Genomic DNA, 22312 nt, shown 5'->3' on the forward strand with positions numbered 1-22312 from the left:
ACAGTTGCTCCTTATATGGACGATACTGAGCATGATTTGTCTTTTCCTTTCACACAGAGTAAAATTTTTTATAATGCCTATGTGTAGTGTACGTTTTTGTTCTTCCAAACATTTGTGCTATTCACCCTTCACTTTAGGAGCGAAAAAATAACAAGCATTGAAAATGGCCAAGTTGTTACGAAAAATCGAAAGAAGACCGTTAGAAAGCAAAATGCTACTAATTCAAGCAGCTCTGATACAGATCATGAAAAAAGGAAATCAAGAAAGAACTTAAACAAAGCTAAAATATGCAGCGTTTCTGAACATCGGTCAAAACCACTGAGAATCAGCCCCCGCATCAGGGAAAAACAGCTTTCTGTAGTAACAGATGAAAAGATTGACCGGACCTACAATATTTCACCAAAAGAGAGAAGCCAACCTAATTCAAGTAAAGCTAAAGAAAAGCAAAGTGGTAAGTTCAGGGTTTACTAAATGGGAATAACTTCTTAAAGGGACAATGCACTCAAAATCAAATGTGGGTTTTTTAAATAAAGATTTAGATGTAGATAAAGTTTGCAATATACATGTATTATCTATAAGCTGCAGTGTTTTTACTGAAGGTGCATAGGTACATAATACACACTAATTAGAGAGCTAGGGTTTTCCCCTTACTCCTAGCGTGGTTACATACAGAGAGTCACTAGCTCATATCCTTGGCTCTCTAATGCTGGAGATAACTATGTTATGTGCTAAGGGCAGTTTTTTGTGTAAAAAGAGCTGGAGTGATACACACAGAGCAGCCTACATTCACTAATCTATGCCTTCCTTCCCTGCTCCGGCTTCTTACTTCTCACCGTTACCACAGCATTAAATTAGCTTCTGCACACACCAGAACTAAACTTCTCACACACTGCTCCATGTAATATTATCCAGGTTTCTAATGTGCTATTAGCAGCAGAATATGTAATAGATATATATTATTAACTTTATCTACATCTAAAGCTTTATTTAATAACCCATATTTGTTTTTTTGAGTACACTGTCCCTTTAATTACTTTGAAGCGATAAAAGTAAGATAAACATCATTTGAGTCCCACAGATCACTGCTGGTCTCAAGCTGAAACCTCTGCTGATCCAATCAGCAGTGCTAGTTTTACGTGAGTTGTGTACTTAGTGCTATGGAGTTCCCGAGAAGTAATTATACTGTGTGTTTAACCCCTTTGTAGAGGTAGTGCAGGGTCAATAGTCCTAAAAGACCATGCTCTGAGGAATTAGAATGTATAATTTTTGACTATTATGGCTATAACTTTTGAAAGACCTGCAGTAATGTAACTTTATTGTTGCTTTCTCTCCTCCCCCCCCCCAAAGATGCTGTTAGTCGCAGTGGCAGACTCTTAAAAACACCTTTGAAATATTGGTGTGGGGAGCGACTGGTGACTGACAAATATATGAATATTCTAATTGATCATGGAGGAAAAAATTACCTGTCGGAAACAATAGTGAGTAATCTATTGATGTACTATTAAACATATAAATAAAATTCCCTATTTTGAACTACAAATAACAAGTCTCTTTCTTCAAGGATCTGGTTGGCACAACATACAGTGGAAAAATACAGAACAAAAAACCTTCCAAACATTCCAGAGGTCAGCAGGAAAAAGGTAAAGACACTGGTATTCTATTTGCTAGGAAGTAGCATTCAAAAACAATTGTCTCTAGGCATTTGCGTTATGTTTTTAGCTTGTTGCATTTCAGGCATACATTAAAAAAAATCCACTTTACTTCCATTTTCAAATTTACCTCTTTCTTTTGTTCTCCTTTATTGAAATATAGTCACTTTTCATAAATGCATGCCCCCAAGGCAGAACATGCTTTGATCTGTTATGTCATCACAGAAAATGCAGTCTGCAGAAAGAACTGGACACATACAGGAACTATTCATGCTTTAACTTTAGCATCAGGCTGTTCTCTTCAAATAGAGCTGTGCTCTGGCTGCACTTAAGTTTTCCTTAACCCAGTGCAGCCACTGTTTCAAGAGAACAGTCACATATGGAGCAGCACTGCAGAGCGATAGTGCACTGATTGATGACTGTCTCAGGAATTTGTTCAACCCGCCCCATAGCCTTTCTCGGTCTACAATGCTGTGACTCCTGAATGTAAGGACGCTCTTGTGAGCAACGTGCCTTTTAATTACTACCTATATACCTAGAATGATGTGATGTTTAGACCAAGAGCGTAGGAAACATTTAAAACATTTTAAAAACATCAAAATTTCTTTTAATTGTCTGTGCAACTAATTTGCAAAGCAATTTTAACTGCTGCAATATATTGTAAAAACTTGCAGCTGAGCTGGTGCTTTAGTGTAACTGCTGAATTTAAAATTATATTTAATTCAAATTGATCTGCAGAACATTTTTCACTAAAAAATTCTAATTGCAGAAAGTGAAAAAAAGTTCTGCCTCTGGGGTGCATGCTAAAGTAGGCTTGGCATGCATATGTCTTGGGTACAATGTGTGTAGCAGTGTTCTACATATAGCCTGTAGAGGGAGCTGTAGCATGCAGTAGCTTCAGCACTCTATGGCAAACTAGGCTAGTGAATATGATAGTTGTATAGCTAGAAACACTGGTTAATAACGACTTTTTGAACACTAACTGACATTGCATCTAGTTTTAGATAAGAGACTCCCAAACATTGTGTGCAGTAGTAGTAATTAAAGACAGCTGTGTGTGTTCCCTGCTGTCACTCAACACTCCCTTCTACAGCCACACTCTACATATTGATTATAAATAGCTTATTCTACATTTACTCATACAAGTTGCAGGTAAATGTATTAAAAAGGCAGAATTAAATTTGCACGTCGGGTTGCGCTCGTATTACAGTTTTTCACTTGTACGCTAACTAGGGCTGGGCGATATGGGCAAAAATGAAAATCGTGATTTTGTACCCAAAATAACGTGATTGCGATTTATTCGCAATTTTCTTAAAAATTACTAAAACACCTTAATTTCTCCAACATAGGTGTGTCCGGTCCACGGCGTCATCCTTACTTGTGGGATATTCTCTTCCCCAACAGGAAATGGCAAAGAGCCCAGCAAAGCTGGTCACATGATCCCTCCTAGGCTCCGCCTACCCCAGTCATTCTCTTTGCCGTTGTACAGGCAACATCTCCACGGAGATGGCTTAGAGTTTTTTAGTGTTTAACTGTAGTTTTTATTATTCAATCAAGAGTTTGTTATTTTAAAATAGTGCTGGTATGTACTATTTACTCAGAAACAGAAAAGAGATGAAGATTTCTGTTTGTATAAGGAAAATGATTTTAGCAACCGTTACTAAAATCCATGGCTGTTCCACACAGGACTGTTGAGAGGAATTAACTTCAGTTGGGGGAACAGTGAGCAGTCTCTTGCTGCTTGAGGTATGACACATTCTAACAAGACGATGTAATGCTGGAAGCTGTCATTTTCCCTATGGGATCCGGTAAGCCATGTTTATTAAGATTGTAAATAAGGGCTTCACAAGGGCTTATTAAGACTGTAGACTTTTTCTGGGCTAAATCGATTCATTATTAACACATATTTAGCCTTGAGGAATCATTTAATCTGGGTATTTTGATAAGATTATATCGGCAGGCACTTTTTTAGACACCTTTCTCTTTAGGGGCTTTCCCAAATCATAGGCAGAGCCTCATTTTCGCGCCGGTGTTGCGCACTTGTTTTTGAGAGGCATGACATGCAGTCGCATGTGTGAGGAGCTCTGATACATAGAAAGACTTTCTGAAGGCGTCATTTGGTATCGTATTCCCCTTTGGGCTTGGTTGGGTCTCAGCAAAGCAGACACCAGGGACTGTAAAGGGGTTAAAGTTAAAAACGGCTCCGGTTCCGTTATTTTAAGGGTTAAAGCTTCCAAATTTGGTGTGCAATACTTTTAAGGCTTTAAGACACTGTGGTGAAATTTTGGTGAATTTTGAACAATTCCTTCATATTTTTTCGCAATTGCAGTAATAAAGTGTGTTCAGTTTAAAATTTAAAGTGACAGTAACGGTTTTATTTTAAAACGTTTTTTGTACTTTGTTATCAAGTTTATGCCTGTTTAACATGTCTGAACTACCAGATAGACTGTGTTCTGAATGTGGGGAAGCCAGAGTTCCTTCTCATTTAAATAAATGTGATTTATGTGACAATGACAATGATGCCCAAGATGATTCCTCAAGTGAGGGGAGTAAGCATGGTACTGCATCATTCCCTCCTTCGTTTAAGCATGGTACTGCATCATTCCCTCCTTCGTCTACACGAGTCTTGCCCACTCAGGAGGCCCCTAGTACATCTAGCGCGCCAATACTCCTTACTATGCAACAATTAACGGCTGTAATGGATAATTCTGTCAAAAACATTTTAGCCAAAATGCACACTTATCAGCGTAAGCGCGACTGCTCTGTTTTAGATACTGAAGAGCATGACGACGCTGATAATAATGGTTCTGAAGGGCCCCTAAACCAGTCTGATGGGGCCAGGGAGGTTTTGTCTGAGGGAGAAATTACTGATTCAGGGAACATTTCTCAACAAGCTGAACCTGATGTGATTACGTTTAAATTTAAGTTGGAACATCTCCGCATTCTGCTTAAGGAGGTATTATCCACTCTGGATGATTGTGACAAGTTGGTCATCCCAGAGAAACTATGTAAAATGGACAAGTTCCTAGAGGTCCCGGGGCTCCCAGAAGCTTTTCCTATACCCAAGCGGGTGGCGGACATTGTAAATAAAGAATGGGAAAGGCCCGGTATTCCTTTCGTCCCTCCCCCCATATTTAAAAAATTGTTTCCTATGGTCGACCCCAGAAAGGACTTATGGCAGACAGTCCCCAAGGTCGAGGGAGCGGTTTCCACTTTAAACAAACGCACCACTATACCCATAGAAGATAGTTGTGCTTTCAAAGATCCTATGGATAAAAAATTAGAAGGTTTACTTAAAAAGATGTTTGTTCAGCAGGGTTACCTTCTACAACCAATTTCATGCATTGTCCCTGTCGCTACAGCCGCGTGTTTCTGGTTCGATGAGCTGGTAAAGGCGGTCGATAGTGATTCTCCTCCTTATGAGGAGATTATGGACAGAATCAATGCTCTCAAATTGGCTAATTCTTTCACCCTAGACGCCACTTTGCAATTGGCTAGGTTAGCGGCTAAGAATTCTGGGTTTGCTATTGTGGCGCGCAGAGCGCTTTGGTTGAAATCTTGGTCAGCTGATGCGTCTTCCAAGAACAAGCTACTTAACATTCCTTTCAAGGGGAAAACGCTGTTTGGCCCTGACTTGAAAGAGATTATCTCTGATATCACTGGGGGTAAGGGCCACGCCCTTCCTCAGGATCGGCCTTTCAAGGCCAAAAATAAACCTAATTTTCGTCCCTTTCGTAGAAACGGACCAGCCCAAAGTGCTACGTCCTCTAAGCAAGAGGGTAATACTTCTCAAGCCAAGCCAGCTTGGAGACCAATGCAAGGCTGGAACAAGGGAAAGCAGGCCAAGAAACCTGCCACTGCTACCAAGACAGCATGAAATGTTGGCCCCCGATCCGGGACCGGATCTGGTGGGGGGCAGACTCTCTCTCTTCGCTCGGGCTTGGGCAAGAGATGTTCTGGATCCTTGGGCGCTAGAAATAGTCTCCCAAGGTTATCTTCTGGAATTCAAGGGGCTTCCCCCAAGGGGGAGGTTCCACAGGTCTCAGTTGTCTTCAGACCACATAAAAAGACAGGCATTCTTACGTTGTGTAGAAGACCTGTTAAAAATGGGAGTGATTCATCCTGTTCCATTAGGAGAACAAGGGTTGGGGTTCTACTCCAATCTGTTCGTAGTTCCCAAAAAAGAGGGAACGTTCAGACCAATCTTAGATCTCAAGATCTTAAACAAGTTTCTCAAGGTTCCATCGTTCAAAATGGAAACCATTCGAACAATTCTTCCTTCCATCCAGGAAGGTCAATTCATGACCACGGTGGATTTAAAGGATGCGTATCTACATATTCCTATCCACAAGGAACATCATCGGTTCCTAAGGTTCGCATTCCTGGACAAGCATTACCAGTTTGTGGCGCTTCCTTTCGGATTAGCCACTGCTCCAAGGATTTTCACAAAGGTACTAGGGTCCCTTCTAGCTGTGCTAAGACCAAGGGGCATTGCTGTAGTACCTTACTTGGACGACATTCTGATTCAAGCGTCGTCCCTTTCTCAAGCAAAGGCTCACACGGACATTGTCCTGGCCTTTCTCAGATCTCACGGATGGAAAGTGAACGTGGAAAAGAGTTCTCTATCTCCGTCAACAAGGGTTCCCTTCTTAGGGACAATAATAGACTCCTTAGAAATGAGGATTTTTCTGACAGAGGCCAGAAAAACAAAACTTCTAGACTCTTGTCGGATACTTCATTCCGTTCCTCTTCCTTCCATAGCGCAGTGCATGGAAGTGATAGGTTTGATGGTAGCGGCAATGGACATAGTTCCTTTTGCGCGCATTCATCTAAGACCATTACAACTGTGCATGCTCAGTCAGTGGAATGGGGACTATACAAACTTGTCTCCGAGGATACAAGTAAATCAGAGGACCAGAGACTCACTCCGTTGGTGGCTGTCCCTGGACAACCTGTCACAAGGGATGACCTTCCGCAGACCAGAGTGGGTCATTGTCACGACCGACGCCAGTCTGATGGGCTGGGGCGCGGTCTGGGGATCCCTGAAAGCTCAGGGTCTTTGGTCTCGGGAAGAATCTCTTCTACCGATAAATATTCTGGAACTGAGAGCGATATTCAATGCTCTCAAGGCTTGGCCTCAGCTAGCGAGGGCCAAGTTCATACGGTTTCAATCAGACAACATGACAACTGTTGCGTACATCAACCATCAGGGGGGAACAAGGAGTTCCCTGGCGATGGAAGAAGTGACCAAAATCATTCTATGGGCGGAGTCTCACTCCTGCCACCTGTCTGCTATCCACATCCCAGGAGTGGAAAATTGGGAAGCGGATTTTCTGAGTCGTCAGACATTGCATCCGGGGGAGTGGGAACTCCATCCGGAAATCTTTGCCCAAGTCACTCAACTGTGGGGCATTCCAGACATGGATCTGATGGCCTCTCGTCAGAACTTCAAAGTTCCTTGCTACGGGTCCAGATCCAGGGATCCCAAGGCGGCTCTAGTGGATGCACTAGTAGCACCTTGGACCTTCAAACTAGCTTATGTATTACCGCCGTTTCCTCTCATCCCCAGGCTGGTAGCCAGGATCAATCAGGAAAGGGCGTCGGTGATCTTGATAGCTCCTGCGTGGCCACGCAGGACTTGGTATGCAGATCTGGTGAATATGTCATCGGCTCCACCATGGAAGCTACCTTTGAGACGAGACCTTCTTGTTCAAGGTCCGTTCGAACATCCGAATCTGGTCTCACTCCAGCTGACTGCTTGGAGATTGAACGCTTGATCTTATCGAAGCGAGGGTTCTCAGATTCTGTTATCGATACTCTTGTTCAGGCCAGAAAGCCTGTAACTAGAAAGATTTACCACAAAATTTGGAAAAACTATATCTGTTGGTGTGAATCTAAAGGATTCCCTTGGGACAAGGTTAAGATTCCTAAGATTCTATCCTTCCTTCAAGAAGGATTGGAAAAAGGATTATCTGCAAGTTCCCTGAAGGGACAGATTTCTGCCTTGTCTGTGTTACTTCACAAAAAGCTGGCAGCTGTGCCAGATGTTCAAGCCTTTGTTCAGGCTCTGGTTAGAATCAAGCCTGTTTACAAACCTTTGACTCCTCCTTGGAGTCTCAACTTAGTTCTTTCAGTTCTTCAGGGGGTTCCGTTTGAACCCTTACATTCCGTTGATATTAAGTTATTATCTTGGAAAGTTTTGTTTTTGGTTGCAATTTCTTCTGCTAGAAGAGTTTCAGAATTATCTGCTCTGCAGTGTTCTCCTCCTTATCTGGTGTTCCATGCAGATAAGGTGGTTTTACGTACTAAACCTGGTTTTCTTCCAAAAGTTGTTTCTAACAAAAACATTAACCAGGAGATTATCGTACCTTCTCTGTGTCCGAAACCAGTTTCGAAGAAGGAACGTTTGTTGCACAATTTGGATGTTGTTCGCGCTCTAAAATTCTATTTAGATGCTACAAAGGATTTTAGACAAACATCTTCCTTGTTTGTTGTTTATTCCGGTAAAAGGAGAGGTCAAAAAGCAACTTCTACCTCTCTCTCTTTTTGGATTAAAAGCATCATCAGATTGGCTTACGAGACTGCCGGACGGCAGCCTCCCGAAAGAATCACAGCTCATTCCACTAGGGCTGTGGCTTCCACATGGGCCTTCAAGAACGAGGCTTCTGTTGATCAGATATGTAGGGCAGCGACTTGGTCTTCACTGCACACTTTTACCAAATTTTACAAGTTTGATACTTTTGCTTCTTCTGAGGCTATTTTTGGGAGAAAGGTTTTGCAAGCCGTGGTGCCTTCCATCTAGGTGACCTGATTTGCTCCCTCCCATCATCCGTGTCCTAAAGCTTTGGTATTGGTTCCCACAAGTAAGGATGACGCCGTGGACCGGACACACCTATGTTGGAGAAAACAGAATTTATGTTTACCTGATAAATTACTTTCTCCAACGGTGTGTCCGGTCCACGGCCCGCCCTGGTTTTTTAATCAGGTCTGATAATTTATTTTCTTTAACTACAGTCACCACGGTATCATATGGTTTCTCCTATGCAAATATTCCTCCTTAACGTCGGTCGAATGACTGGGGTAGGCGGAGCCTAGGAGGGATCATGTGACCAGCTTTGCTGGGCTCTTTGCCATTTCCTGTTGGGGAAGAGAATATCCCACAAGTAAGGATGACGCCGTGGACCGGACACACCGTTGGAGAAAGTAATTTATCAGGTAAACATAAATTCTGTTTTTCTAAACAAGCTCTAGGGAGAGAGAGGGGGAGACAAGCTCAGTGGAAGTGAAAGCAGTCTGAATAACTTAAAACAAGAAATTTTTTGCGCTCTAATGCCAACCACAATAAATATTATGAATATTAATATGAATATTAAAAACTAATGAAAATATATGTATATATGATGAAAATGTGTATATGTGTATATATACACACACACACACACACAATCCCAGTGGAATCAGTCTATTGTCAAAAATTGTCCATATAGTCTCAAAATAGGGATATGTGAAAAAGGACTTGACCACAGTACCTTATAATGAAGTAGATTGGTTTTAAAGGTTAGAATTTTGCAGCTGGTGTTCTGCAGGTTTTTCCTTGGAATGCTGTTCCAAACAATTCCTCTGTAAAAAGGATTGAATTCCAATTGTTGTGCCTTTAAAGTGCAGCCTTGTTCCAGCCAGCAATTCACCGGTCTTGACTCAGAAGTGATAACATAAAACAAAAAAGAAAAAACAGGCGCACAAAGCACGATTCAAGTGTAAAAGTTTTAATAACAAAGTAACACACGGACAGTAATAATTGCACTTACTAGATTAAAATAAAAAGTATGCATATAAACACCACTCCTTGGGTCTGCAGCTCCTGTAACAGTGGCACAGATGGTCTTTCTCCTTACAGCTTTTGTCCAACAGCATCAGGTAAAAGTAATCCGGATCCTTAACCTGAGTGTGTGACCAGCTTCTGTACACAGGTTGTTCTGCTTCCCAGAAAAGAGTGACAGTCTGCAGGGACTGGCCTGACGCGTTTCCCCCGACTTCGGCCGGGCTTTTTCAAAGGCTTAATGATATTGAAAGTGTGCCCTTTTGTTTTAAAGGCACGGTGACCAATCAGAGAAAGGGTGTGAGTTTAATTAGCCAATGCTAAAAGGGGTGTGTAAACACCATAAAACTGACATCGCTGTTCGTTGGAAATGCTCAGTTGGGTTAACAGCTTGTTGCTAATTGCCTAAAAAATTGCCACAATAAGTATACATATAACGCTGACAAATTCCATATGTACAAAAACTCTGAAGCATTAAAACCATGAAAGCGATTACATGCTTCCTCATATAATGTTTTCTTCTGTTATGTGTGATCAGTCCACGGGTCATCATTACTTCTGGGATATAACTCCTCCCCAACAGGAAATGCAAGAGGATTCACCCAGCAGAGCTGCATATAGCTCCTCCCCTCTACGTCAGTCCCAGTCATTCTCTTGCACCCAACGACTAGATAGGATGTGTGAGAGGACTATGGTGATTATACTTAGTTTTTATGACTTCAATCAAAAGTTTGTTATTTTACAATAGCACCGGAGCGTGTTATTACTTCTCTGGCAGAGTTTGAGGAAGAATCTACCAGAGTTTTTTACTATGATTTTAACCGGAGTAGTTAAGATCATATTGCTGTTCTCGGCCATCTGAGGGAGGTAAAAGCTTCAGATCAGGGGACAGCGGGCAGATGAATCTGCATTGAGGTATGTAGCAGTTTTTATTTTCTGAATGGAATTGATGAGAAAATCCTGCCATACCGTTATAATGACATGTATGTATACACTTCAGTATTCTGGGGATGGTATTTCACCGGAACTACTCTGTTAAAAGTCACTAATCTTTTTAATAAGTATTTATCATGTTAAACGTTTTTGCTGGAATGTAGAATCGTTTACATTTCTGAGGTACTGAGTGAATAAATATTTGGGCATTATTTTCCACTTGGCAGTTGTTTGGTGTTAATTATGACAGTTTCGTTTCTCTTCACTGCTGTGTGTGAGGGGGAGGGGCCGTTTTTGGCGCTCTTTGCTACGCATCAAAAAATTCCAGTCAGTTACTCTTATAGTTCCTGCATGATCCGGTTCATCTCTGACAGATCTCAGGGGTCTTCAAACTTCTTTAGAGGGAGGTAGATTCTTTCAGCAGAGCTGTGAGAATTTTATATTGACTGTGAATAAAAACGTTGCTCTGTAATTTTTATGTCAAATTTAATTATTGTTATTTTTCTAATGGGAACAAACCTTTGCTAAAAGTTGTGTTGTTTAAAGTTTGATGCTATAACTATTTTTCAGTTCATTATTTCAACTGTCATTTAATCGTTTAGTACCTCTTTGAGGCACAGTACGTTTTTGCTAAAAAAGATTATAACCAAGTTGCAAGTTTATTGCTAGTGTGTTAAACATGTCTGACTCAGAGGAAGATATCTGTGTCATTTGTTCCAATGCCAAGGTGGAGCCCAATAGAAATTTATGTACTAACTGTATTGATGCTACTTTAAATAAAAGTCAATCTGTACAATTTGAACAAATTTCACCAAACAGCGAGGGGAGAGTTATGCCGACTAACTCGCCTCACGCGGCAGTACCTGCATCTCCCGCCCGGGAGGTGCGTGATATTATGGAGCCTAGTACATCTGGGCGGCCATTACAGATAACATTACAAGATATGGCTACTGTTATGACTGAAGTTTTGTCTAAATTACCAGAACTAAGAGGCAAGCGTGATCACTCTGGGGTGAGAACAGAGTGCGCTGACAATACTAGGGCCATGTCTGATACTGCGTCACAGCTTGCAGAGCATGAGGACGGAGAGCTTCATTCTGTAGGTGACGGTGCTGATCCAAACAGATTGGATTCAGATATTTCAAATTTTAAATTTAAATTGGAGAACCTCCGTGTATTACTAGGGGAGGTCTTAGCAGCTCTCAATGATTGTAACACCGTTGCAATACCAGAGAAACTGTGTAGGTTGGATAAATACTTTGCGGTACCGGCGAGTACTGACGTTTTTCCTATACCTAAGAGACTAACTGAAATTGTTACTAAGGAGTGGGATAGACCCGGTGTGCCGTTCTCACCCCCTCCAATATTTAGAAAGATGTTTCCAATAGACACCACCACTCGGGACTTATGGCAAACGGTCCCTAAGGTGGAGGGAGCAGTTTCTACTTTAGCTAAGCGTACCACTATCCCGGTGGAGGATAGCTGTGCTTTTTCAGATCCAATGGATAAAAAATTAGAGGGTTACCTTAAGAAAATGTTTGTTCAACAAGGTTTTATATTGCAACCCCTTGCATGTATCGCGCCGATTACGGCTGCGGCAGCATTTTGGATTGAGTCTCTGGAAGAGAACCTTAGTTCATCTACGCTAGACGACATTACGGACAGGCTTAGAGTCCTTAAACTAGCTAATTCATTCATTTCGGAGGCCGTAGTACATTTAACCAAACTTACGGCTAAGAACTCAGGATTCGCCATACAGGCACGTAGGGCGCTGTGGCTAAAATCCTGGTCAGCTGATGTTACTTCTAAGTCCAAATTACTTAATATACCTTTCAAGGGGCAGTCTTTATTTGGGCCCGGTTTGAAAGAAATTATCGCTGACATTACAGGAGGTAAGGGCCACGCCCTACCTCAAGACAAAGCCAAAGCTAAGGCTAGACAGTCTAATTTTCGTCCCTTTCGGAATTTCAAAACAGGAGCAGCATCAACCTCCACTGCACCAAAACAGGAGGGAGCTGTTGCTCGTTACAGGCAAGGCTGGAAGCCTAACCAGTCCTGGAACAAGAGCAAGCAGGCCAGGAAACCTGCTGCTGCCCCAAAGACAGCATGAACCGAGAGCCCCCGATCCGGGACCGGATCTAGTGGGGGGCAGACTTTCTCTCTTCGCCCAGGCCTGGGCAAGAGATGTTCAGGATCCCTGGGCGCTAGAGATCATATCTCAGGGATACCTTCTAGACTTCAAATTATCTCCCCCAAGAGGGAGATTTCATCTGTCAAGTTTGTAAACAAACCAGATAAAGAAAGAAGCGTTTCTACGCTGTGTACAAGATCTGTTATTAATGGGAGTGATCCATCCGGTTCCGCGGTCGGAACAAGGACAAGGGTTCTACTCAAACCTGTTTGTGGTTCCCAAAAAAGAGGGAACTTTCAGGCCAATCTTAGATTTAAAGATTCTAAACAAATTCCTAAGAGTTCCATCGTTCAAATGGAAACTATTCGGACAATCTTACCCATGATCCAAAAGGGTCAGTACATGACCACAGTGGATTTAAAAGATGCTTACCTTCACATACCGATTCACAAAGATCATCACCGGTATCTAAGGTTTGCCTTCTTAGACAGGCACTACCAGTTTGTAGCTCTTCCATTCGGACTGGCTACGGCTCCAAGAATCTTCACAAAGGTTCTGGGTGCCCTTTTGGCGGTACTAAGACCGCAAGGGATTTCGGTAGCTCCGTACCTAGACGACATTCTAATACAAGCTTCAAGCTTTCAAACTGCCAAGTCTCATACAGAGTTAGTTCTGGCATTTCTAAGGTCGCATGGATGGAAAGTGAACGAAAAGAAGAGTTCTCTTTTTCCTCTCACAAGAGTTCCATTCTTGGGGACTCTTATAGATTCTGTAGAAATGAAGATTTACCTGACAGAAGACAGGTTAACAAAACTTCAAAATGCATGCCGTGTCCTTCATTCCATTCAACACCCGTCAGTAGCTCAATGCATGGAGGTGATCGGCTTAATGGTAGCGGCAATGGACATAGTAACTTTTGCACGCCTACACCTCAGACCGCTGCAATTGTGCATGCTAAGTCAGTGGAATGGGGATTACTCAGATTTGTCCCCTACTCTGAATCTGAATCAAGAGACCAGAAATTCTCTTCTATGGTGGCTTTATCGGCCACACCTGTCCAGGGGGATGCCATTCAGCAGGCCAGAATGGACAATTGTAACAACAGACGCCAGCCTACTAGGTTGGGGCGCTGTCTGGAATTCTCTGAAGGCTCAGGGACTATGGAATCAGGAGGAGAGTCTCCTTCCAATAAACATCCTGGAATTGAGAGCAGTTCTCAATGCCCTTCTGGCTTGGCCCCAATTAACAACTCGGGGGTTCATCAGGTTTCAGTCGGACAACATCACGACTGTAGCTTACATCAACCATCAGGGAGGGACAAGAAGCTCCCTAGCAATGATGGAAGTATCAAAGATAATTCGCTGGGCAGAGTCTCACTCTTGCCACCTATCAGCAATCCACATCCCGGGAGTGGAGAACTGGGAGGCGGATTTCTTGAGTCGCCAGACTTTTCATCCGGGGGAGTGGGAACTTCATCCGGAGGTCTTTGCCCAAATACTTCGACGTTGGGGCAAACCAGAGATAGATCTCATGGCGTCTCGCCAGAACGCCAAACTTCCTCTCTACGGGTCCAGATCCAGGGATCCGGGAGCGGTTCTGATAGATGCTTTGACAGCACCTTGGAACTTCGGGATGGCTTATGTGTTCCCACCCTTCCCGCTGCTTCCTCGATTGATTGCCAAAATCAAACAGGAGAGAGCATCAGTGATTCTAATAGCGCCTGCATGGCCACGCAGGACTTGGTATGCAGATCTAGTGGACATGTCATCCTGTCCGCCTTGGTCTCTACCTCTAAGACAGGACCTTCTGATACAGGGTCCATTCAAACATCAAAATCTAACTTCTCTGAAGCTGACTGCTTGGAAATTGAACGCTTGATTTTATCAAAACGTGGTTTTTCTGAGTCGGTTATTGATACCCTGATACAGGCTAGGAAGCCTGTTACCAGAAGGATTTACCATAAAATATGGCGTAAATACCTATACTGGTGCGAATCCAAAGGTTACTCTTGGAGTAAGGTTAGGATCGCTAGGATATTGTCCTTTCTACAAGAAGGTTTAGAAAAGGGTCTATCAGCTAGTTCATTAAAGGGACAGAGTTCAGCTCTGTCCATCTTGTTACACAGGCGTCTGTCAGAAAATCCAGACGTCCAGGCCTTTTGTCAGGCTTTAGCTAGGATCAAGCCTGTGTTTAAAGCTGTTGCTCCGCCATGGAGTTTAAACTTAGTTCTTAACGTTTTACAGGGTGTTCCGTTTGAACCCCTTCATTCCATTGATATAAAATTGTTATCTTGGAAAGTTCTGTTTTTAATGGCTATTTCCTCGGCTCGAAGAGTCTCTGAGTTATCAGCCTTACATTGTGATTCTCCTTACCTGATTTTTCACTCAGACAAGGTAGTTCTGCGTACTAAACCTGGGTTCTTACCTAAGGTAGTCACTAACAGGAATATCAATCAAGAGATTGTTGTTCCATCCTTGTGTCCAAATCCTTCTTCAAAGAAGGAACGTCTTCTACACAATCTGGATGTAGTTCGTGCCCTCAAGTTCTACTTGCAGGCAACTAAAGATTTTCGACAAACTTCTTCCCTGTTTGTCGTTTATTCTGGACAGAGGAGAGGTCAAAAAGCTTCTGCTACCTCTCTCTCTTTTTGGCTTCGTAGCATAATACGTTTAGCCTATGAGACTGCTGGACAGCAGCCTCCTGAAAGAATTACAGCTCACTCCACTAGAGCTGTGGCTTCCACTTGGGCCTTTAAGAATGAGGCCTCTGTTGAACAGATTTGCAAGGCTGCAACTTGGTCTTCGCTTCATACTTTTTCCAAATTTTACAAATTTGACACTTTTGCTTCTTCGGAGGCTATTTTTGGGAGAAAGGTTCTTCAGGCAGTGGTTCCTTCTGTATAATGAGCCTGCCTATCCCTCCCGTCATCCGTGTACTTTTGCTTTGGTATTGGTATCCCAGAAGTAATGATGACCCGTGGACTGATCACACATAACAGAAGAAAACATAATTTATGCTTACCTGATAAATTCCTTTCTTCTGTTGTGTGATCAGTCCACGGCCCGCCCTGTTTTAAGGCAGGTAAATATCTTTTAAATTATACTCCAGTCACCACTTCACCCTTGGTTACTCCTTTCTCGTTGATTCTTGGTCGAATGACTGGGACTGACGTAGAGGGGAGGAGCTATATGCAGCTCTGCTGGGTGAATCCTCTTGCATTTCCTGTTGGGGAGGAGTTATATCCCAGAAGTAATGATGACCCGTGGACTGATCACACAACAGAAGAAAGGAATTTATCAGGTAAGCATAAATTATGTTTTTTTGGGGGGTGTATATTACACTGTAATTCCTACTTGCATTGTAAGAAATAAATAAATAAAAACAATTGATTATTCGTGGTTTGATACAGCGAACCTTTAGGAACAGTTCATATTAACTCTCCATATAACAAAAGTTGAATTTCAAGTAATTCATATTGTGTTCACAAAAAGTATCTGCTACAAATAGAAACCTTTTACAAAAACCAGAAAGCATATATATTTTTAAAAAAGTGATAGTTCATGAACAAATGTTTTTATGCAATTTGATTGAAGGTAATTCGATGGAGTTTAGCTGAATGCCTTTGATATTAAAATAAACTATTCATTAATTTTGCGTTTCTCATTGTGAGATTTTGATGGTAATCCCTAGTTAGGTGGTTGTATTTTTGTTATCTGATAAGAACGTCTGTAGTCATTGGGTTTTGCTGAATGTGTTAAAAACCTAAAATGCATGTTCCCTGCAAGAACAATGAACTACCTATTATGCGGGATAGGATATATACATATAAATTTTGGGTGCTAACTTATTCTACTGAAGACACTAAAAATTAAAAAATATATATAATTAAAATAAAAATATTGAGATAAAAATTCCAAAGTTAAAAGGATTAACGATACCTGTATGAACAAAATTCCACCTGTTTGTTAATATTTTGTACAATTATTTTCTGATAAAAAATCCATATATTTAGTAACGGGTGAGTACCTAAAAGAGTAATTGATCTCCCAGTGCTCAAGTTTGAATGCAAGCGTGTAATCTATAAGATTAAAAAAATTCTAATAACACAAAATCTTTCTAAAAGGAACATGATTCTCCTTAAAGGAACATAATTCCACTTATTATTACTGTGGATGAATGAGTGGAAAATCTAGACTAAATAAATATTAAAACACTAAAAATGCTAAAATTCATTCAGATACATAAAATTATGTTGATGTTTGTAGAAAATGTTTAAAAATTAGTGTTAAGCGATTATTTCTAGATGATTTAAATAAAAGCTGCCACATCTATGTCAATATTTAATCCTAGAGGCTGTAATGTCTTTAGTTTGTAAATCCACCTGGTTTCTAATTTTCTTAATGTCAAGAGTCTATTGGGTTTTGTAGGAAGCACTTGATCTATTACTTGTACTTTCAGAGAGCTTGGATTGCTCCCATGGCATTCTAAAAAGTGTCTCGGAACACTGTGATTCTCCATTTTTTCTTTAATATTGTATAAGTGTTCATTGGTCCTACGCCTTATTTTCCTTTTTGTACGGCCCACATATAAGAGGCCACACCAACATTCTAGTAGATAAACAACGTACATTGAATCACAATTGCTTTTAAAGTTAATGGTGTATGTTTCTGTGGACTGACTATTATGGAATGTTGGTGCTTTGTTTATATGTTTGCACATGTTACATCTTGGTTTTCCACATTTCATGGTCCCCTTCCAGTTATTTAGCCAATTATCAACTTTTGGATTGGCATCATTTACTGTGGAAGGTTTGATCTTACTGGGGGCTAGGATGTTTTTTAAACTCTTGCCTTTCTTATATGTGAATGTTGGCTTATCTTCCAGATGTGGACCTAAAATAGGGTCTGATTTAAGAAGTGGCCAGTGTTTCTTGATAATATTTTCAAGTGTTTTGGAGCCTTGGTTATATGTGGTAACCAATCTTGTAGGATTACTATTACTTGATTGTGCTCCAATCAAAGTATCATGTATCACGGTCCCTATTGGTAATGAATTATCAGTAGATTTATTGTTAAGAAAGAAAGAACTTCTGTCTCTATCTGCTACTTTCAATTTGGCTTGTTTTAAAACCTCTGGATTATAACCTTTATCTAAAAACTTTTTCTCTAAAATATTGGCTTCTATTTCATAATCTGAGGAGTGAGTGCAATTTCTCTTGATTCTTAAATATTGACTTTGTGGAACATTATTGATCCAACTTTTCTTATGAGCACTTCTTGCTTGAATAAAACTATTGCAATCAGTAGTCTTCCTGTAATTTTTAACCGCTATTTTTCCTTGATGATCTTTAAAAAAGGTTAAATCTAAAAACTCTATTTTTTCTTTGGAGCTATTGCCTGTAAATGTAAGATTAAAATCGTTTTTGTTTATATGACTCATAAAATCACTAATTAGCTCTTGCTCTCCCTTCCATAAAATAATAACATCATCTATGTATCTTGCATAAATTAAAATGTTACTGTTAAAAGGATTGTTGCTCCATATATAATTATTTTCAAAGGCATTAACATATAAGTTTGCATATGAGGGAGCAAATGGAAATGGCAAAGAGCCCAGCAAAGCTGGTCACATGATCCCTCCTAGGCTCCGCCTACCCCAGTCATTCTCTTTGCCGTTGTACAGGCAACATCTCCACGGAGATGGCTTAGAGTTTTTTAGTGTTTAACTGTAGTTTTTATTATTCAATCAAGAGTTTGTTATTTTAAAATAGTGCTGGTATGTACTATTTACTCTGAAACAGAAAAGAGATGAAGATTTCTGTTTGTAAGAGGAAAATGATTTTAGCAACCGTTACTAAAATCGATGGCTGTTCCACACAGGACTGTTGAGAGGAATTAACTTCAGTTGGGGGAACAGTGAGCAGACTTTTGCTGCTTGAGGTATGACACATTCTAACAAGACGATGTAATGCTGGAAGCTGTCATTTTCCCTATGGGATCCGGTAAGCCATTTTTATTACAGAGTAAATAAGGGCTTCACAAGGGCTTGTTAAGACTGTAGACATTTTCTGGGCTAAATCGATTCATATATAAACATATTTAGCCTTGAGGAATCATTTAATCTGGGTATTTTTGTAAAATAATATCGGCAGGCACTGTTTTAGACACCTTATTCTCTAGGGGCTTTCCCTAATCATAGGCAGAGCCTCATTTTCGCGCCGGTATTGCGCACTTGTTTTTGAGAAGCATGACATGCAGTCGCATGTGTGAGGAGCTCTGATACATAAAAAAGACTTTCTGAAGGCGTCATTTGGTATTGTATTCCCCTTTGGGCTTGGTTGGGTCTCAGCAAAGCAGATACCAGGGACTGTAAAGGGGTTAAAGATAAAAACGGCTCCGGTTCCGTTATTTTAAGGGTTAAAGCTTCCAAATTTGGTGTGCAATACTTTTAAGGCTTTAAGACACTGTGGTGAAATTTTGGTGAATTTTGAACAATTCCTTCATACTTTTTCGCAATTGCAGTAATAAAGTGTGTTCAGTTTAAAATTTAAAGTGACAGTAACGGTTTTATTTTAAAACGTTTTTTGTACTTTGTTATCAAGTTTATGCCTGTTTAACATGTCTGAACTACCAGATAGACTGTGTTCTGAATGTGGGGAAGCCAAGGTTCCTTCTCATTTAAATAGATGTGATTTATGTGACACTGAAAATGATGCCCAAGATGATTCCTCAAGTGAGGGGAGTAAGCATGGTACTGCATCATTCGCTCCTTCGTCTACACCAGTCTTGCCCACTCAGGAGGCCCCTAGTACATCTAGGGCGCCAATACTCCTTACTATGCAACAATTAACGGCTGTAATGGATAATTCTATCAAAAACATTTTAGCCAAAATGCCCACTTATCAGCGTAAGTGCGACTGCTCTGTTTTAGATACTGAAGAGCATGAGGACGCTGATGATAATGGTTCTGATATGCCCCTACACCAGTCTGAGGGGGCCAGGGAGGTTTTGTCTGAGGGAGAAATTTCAGATTCAGGGAAAATTTCTCAACAAGCTGAACCCGATGTGATTACATTTAAATTTAAGTTGGAACATCTCCGCGCTCTGCTTAAGGAGGTGTTATCCACTCTGGATGATTGTGAGAATTTGATCATCCCAGAGAAACTATGTAAAATGGACAAGTTCCTAGAGGTCCCGGGGCCCCCAGAAGCTTTTCCTATACCCAAGCGGGTGGCGGACATTGTAAATAAAGAATGGGAAAGGCCCGGTATACCTTTCGTCCCTCCCCCCATATTTAAAAAATTGTTTCCCATGGTCGACCCCAGAAAGGACTTATGGCAGACAGTCCCCAAGGTCGAGGGGGCGGTTTCTACTTTAAACAAACGCACCACTATACCCATAGAAGATAGTTGTGCTTTCAAAGATCCTATGGATAAAAAATTAGAAGGTTTGCTTAAAAAGATGTTTGTTCAGCAAGGTTACCTTCTACAACCAATTTCATGCATTGTCCCTGTCACTACAGCCGCGTGTTTCTGGTTCGATGAGCTAGAAAAGGCGATCGATAGTGATTCTCCTCCTTATGAGGAGATTATGGACAGAATCCGTGCTCTCAAATTGGCTAATTCTTTCACCCTAGACGCCACTTTGCAATTGGCTAGGTTAGCGGCGAAAAATTCTGGGTTTGCTATTGTGGCGCGCAGAGCTCTTTGGTTGAAATCTTGGTCAGCGGATGCGTCTTCCAAGAACAAATTGCTTAACATTCCTTTCAAGGGGAAAACGCTGTTTGGCCCTGACTTGAAAGAGATTATCTCTGATATCACTGGGGGTAAGGGCCACGCCCTTCCTCAGGATAGGTCTTTCAAGGCCAAAAATAAACCTAATTTTCGTCCCTTTCGTAGAAACGGACCAGCCCCAAGTGCTACGTCCTCTAAGCAAGAGGGTAATACTTCTCAAGCCAAGCCAGCCTGGAGACCAATGCAAGGCTGGAACAAGGGAAAGCAGGCCAAGAAGCCTGCCACTGCTACCAAGACAGCATGAAATGTTGGCCCCCGATCCGGGACCGGATCTGGTGGGGGGCAGACTCTCTCTCTTCGCTCAGGCTTGGGCAAGAGATGTTCTGGATCCTTGGGCACTAGAAATAGTCTCCCAAGGTTATCTTCTGGAATTCAAGGGGCTTCCCCCAAGGGGGAGGTTCCACAGGTCTCAATTGTCTTCAGACCACATAAAGAGACAGGCATTCTTACATTGTGTAGAAGACCTGTTAAAAATGGGAGTGATTCATCCTGTTCCATTAGGAGAACAAGGGATGGGGTTCTACTCCAATCTGTTCGTAGTTCCCAAAAAAGAGGGAACGTTCAGACCAATCTTGGATCTCAAGATCCTAAACAAGTTTCTCAAGGTTCCATCGTTCAAAATGGAAACTATTCGAACAATTCTTCCTTCCATCCAGGAAGGTCAATTCATGACCACGGTGGATTTAAAGGATGCGTATCTACATATTCCTATCCACAAGGAACATCATCGGTTCCTAAGGTTCGCATTCCTGGACAAGCATTACCAGTTCGTGGCACTTCCTTTCGGATTAGCCACTGCTCCAAGGATTTTCACAAAGGTACTAGGGTCCCTTCTAGCGGTACTAAGACCAAGGGGCATTGCAGTAGTACCTTACTTGGACGACATTCTGATTCAAGCGTCGTCCCTTCCTCAAGCAAAGGCTCACACGGACATAGTCCTGGCCTTTCTCAGATCTCTCGGATGGAAAGTGAACGTAGAAAAGAGTTCTCTATCTCCGTCAACAAGGGTTCCCTTCTTGGGAACAATAATAGACTCCTTAGAAATGAGGATTTTTCTGACAGAGGCCAGAAAAACAAAACTTCTAAACTCTTGTCAAACACTTCATTCCGTTCCTCTTCCTTCCATAGCGCAGTGCATGGAAGTAATAGGTTTGATGGTAGCGGCAATGGACATAGTTCCTTTTGCGCGCATTCATCTAAGACCATTACAACTGTGCATGCTCAGTCAGTGGAATGGGGACTATACAGACTTGTCTCTGACGATTCAAGTAAATCAGAGGACCAGAGACTCACTCCGTTGGTGGCTGTCCCTGGACAACCTGTCACAAGGGATGACCTTCCGCAGACCAGAGTGGGTCATTGTCACGACCGACGCCAGTCTGATGGGCTGGGGCGCGGTCTGGGGACCCCTGAAAGCTCAGGGTCTTTGGTCTCGGGAAGAATCTCTTCTACCGATAAATATTCTGGAACTGAGAGCGATATTCAATGCTCTCAAGGCTTGGCCTCAGCTAGCAAAGGCCAAGTTCATACGGTTTCAATCAGACAACATGACGACTGTTGCGTACATCAACCATCAGGGGGGAACAAGGAGTTCCCTGGCGATGGAAGAAGTGACCAAAATCATTCAATGGGCGGAGACTCACTCCTGCCACCTGTCTGCAATCCACATTCCAGGAGTGGAAAATTGGGAAGCGGATTTTCTGAGTCGTCAGACATTACATCCGGGGGAGTGGGAACTCCATCCGGAAATCTTTGCCCAAATTACTCAATTGTGGGGCATTCCAGACATGGATCTGATGGCCTCTCGTCAGAACTTCAAGGTTCCTTGCTACGGGTCCAGATCCAGGGATCCCAAGGCGACTCTAGTAGATGCACTAGTAGCACCTTGGACCTTCAAACTAGCTTATGTATTCCCGCCGTTTCCTCTCATCCCCAGGCTGGTAGCCAGGATCAATCAGGAGAGGGTCGTCGGTGATCTTGATAGCTCC

The 22312-nt window shown here is 41.8% G+C and overlaps 1 protein-coding gene across 1 annotated transcript in view; it reads left to right on the forward strand.

The window, feature by feature from the left end:
* Nucleotides 1–22312, forward strand: part of MIS18BP1 (MIS18 binding protein 1) — a 399326-nt gene that overhangs the window by 166000 nt on the left and 211014 nt on the right. Inside the window, exons 8-10 of the mRNA XM_053697673.1 lie at nucleotides 138–451; nucleotides 1348–1478; nucleotides 1562–1640. Of these exons, the coding sequence (XP_053553648.1) occupies nucleotides 138–451; nucleotides 1348–1478; nucleotides 1562–1640 (524 nt within the window). The remainder of the gene's footprint in view (nucleotides 1–137; nucleotides 452–1347; nucleotides 1479–1561; nucleotides 1641–22312) is intronic.

Source organism: Bombina bombina, chromosome 1 (genome assembly GCF_027579735.1).
Source record: "Bombina bombina isolate aBomBom1 chromosome 1, aBomBom1.pri, whole genome shotgun sequence".
In the NCBI taxonomy this organism is placed as follows: Eukaryota; Metazoa; Chordata; class Amphibia; order Anura; family Bombinatoridae; genus Bombina; species Bombina bombina.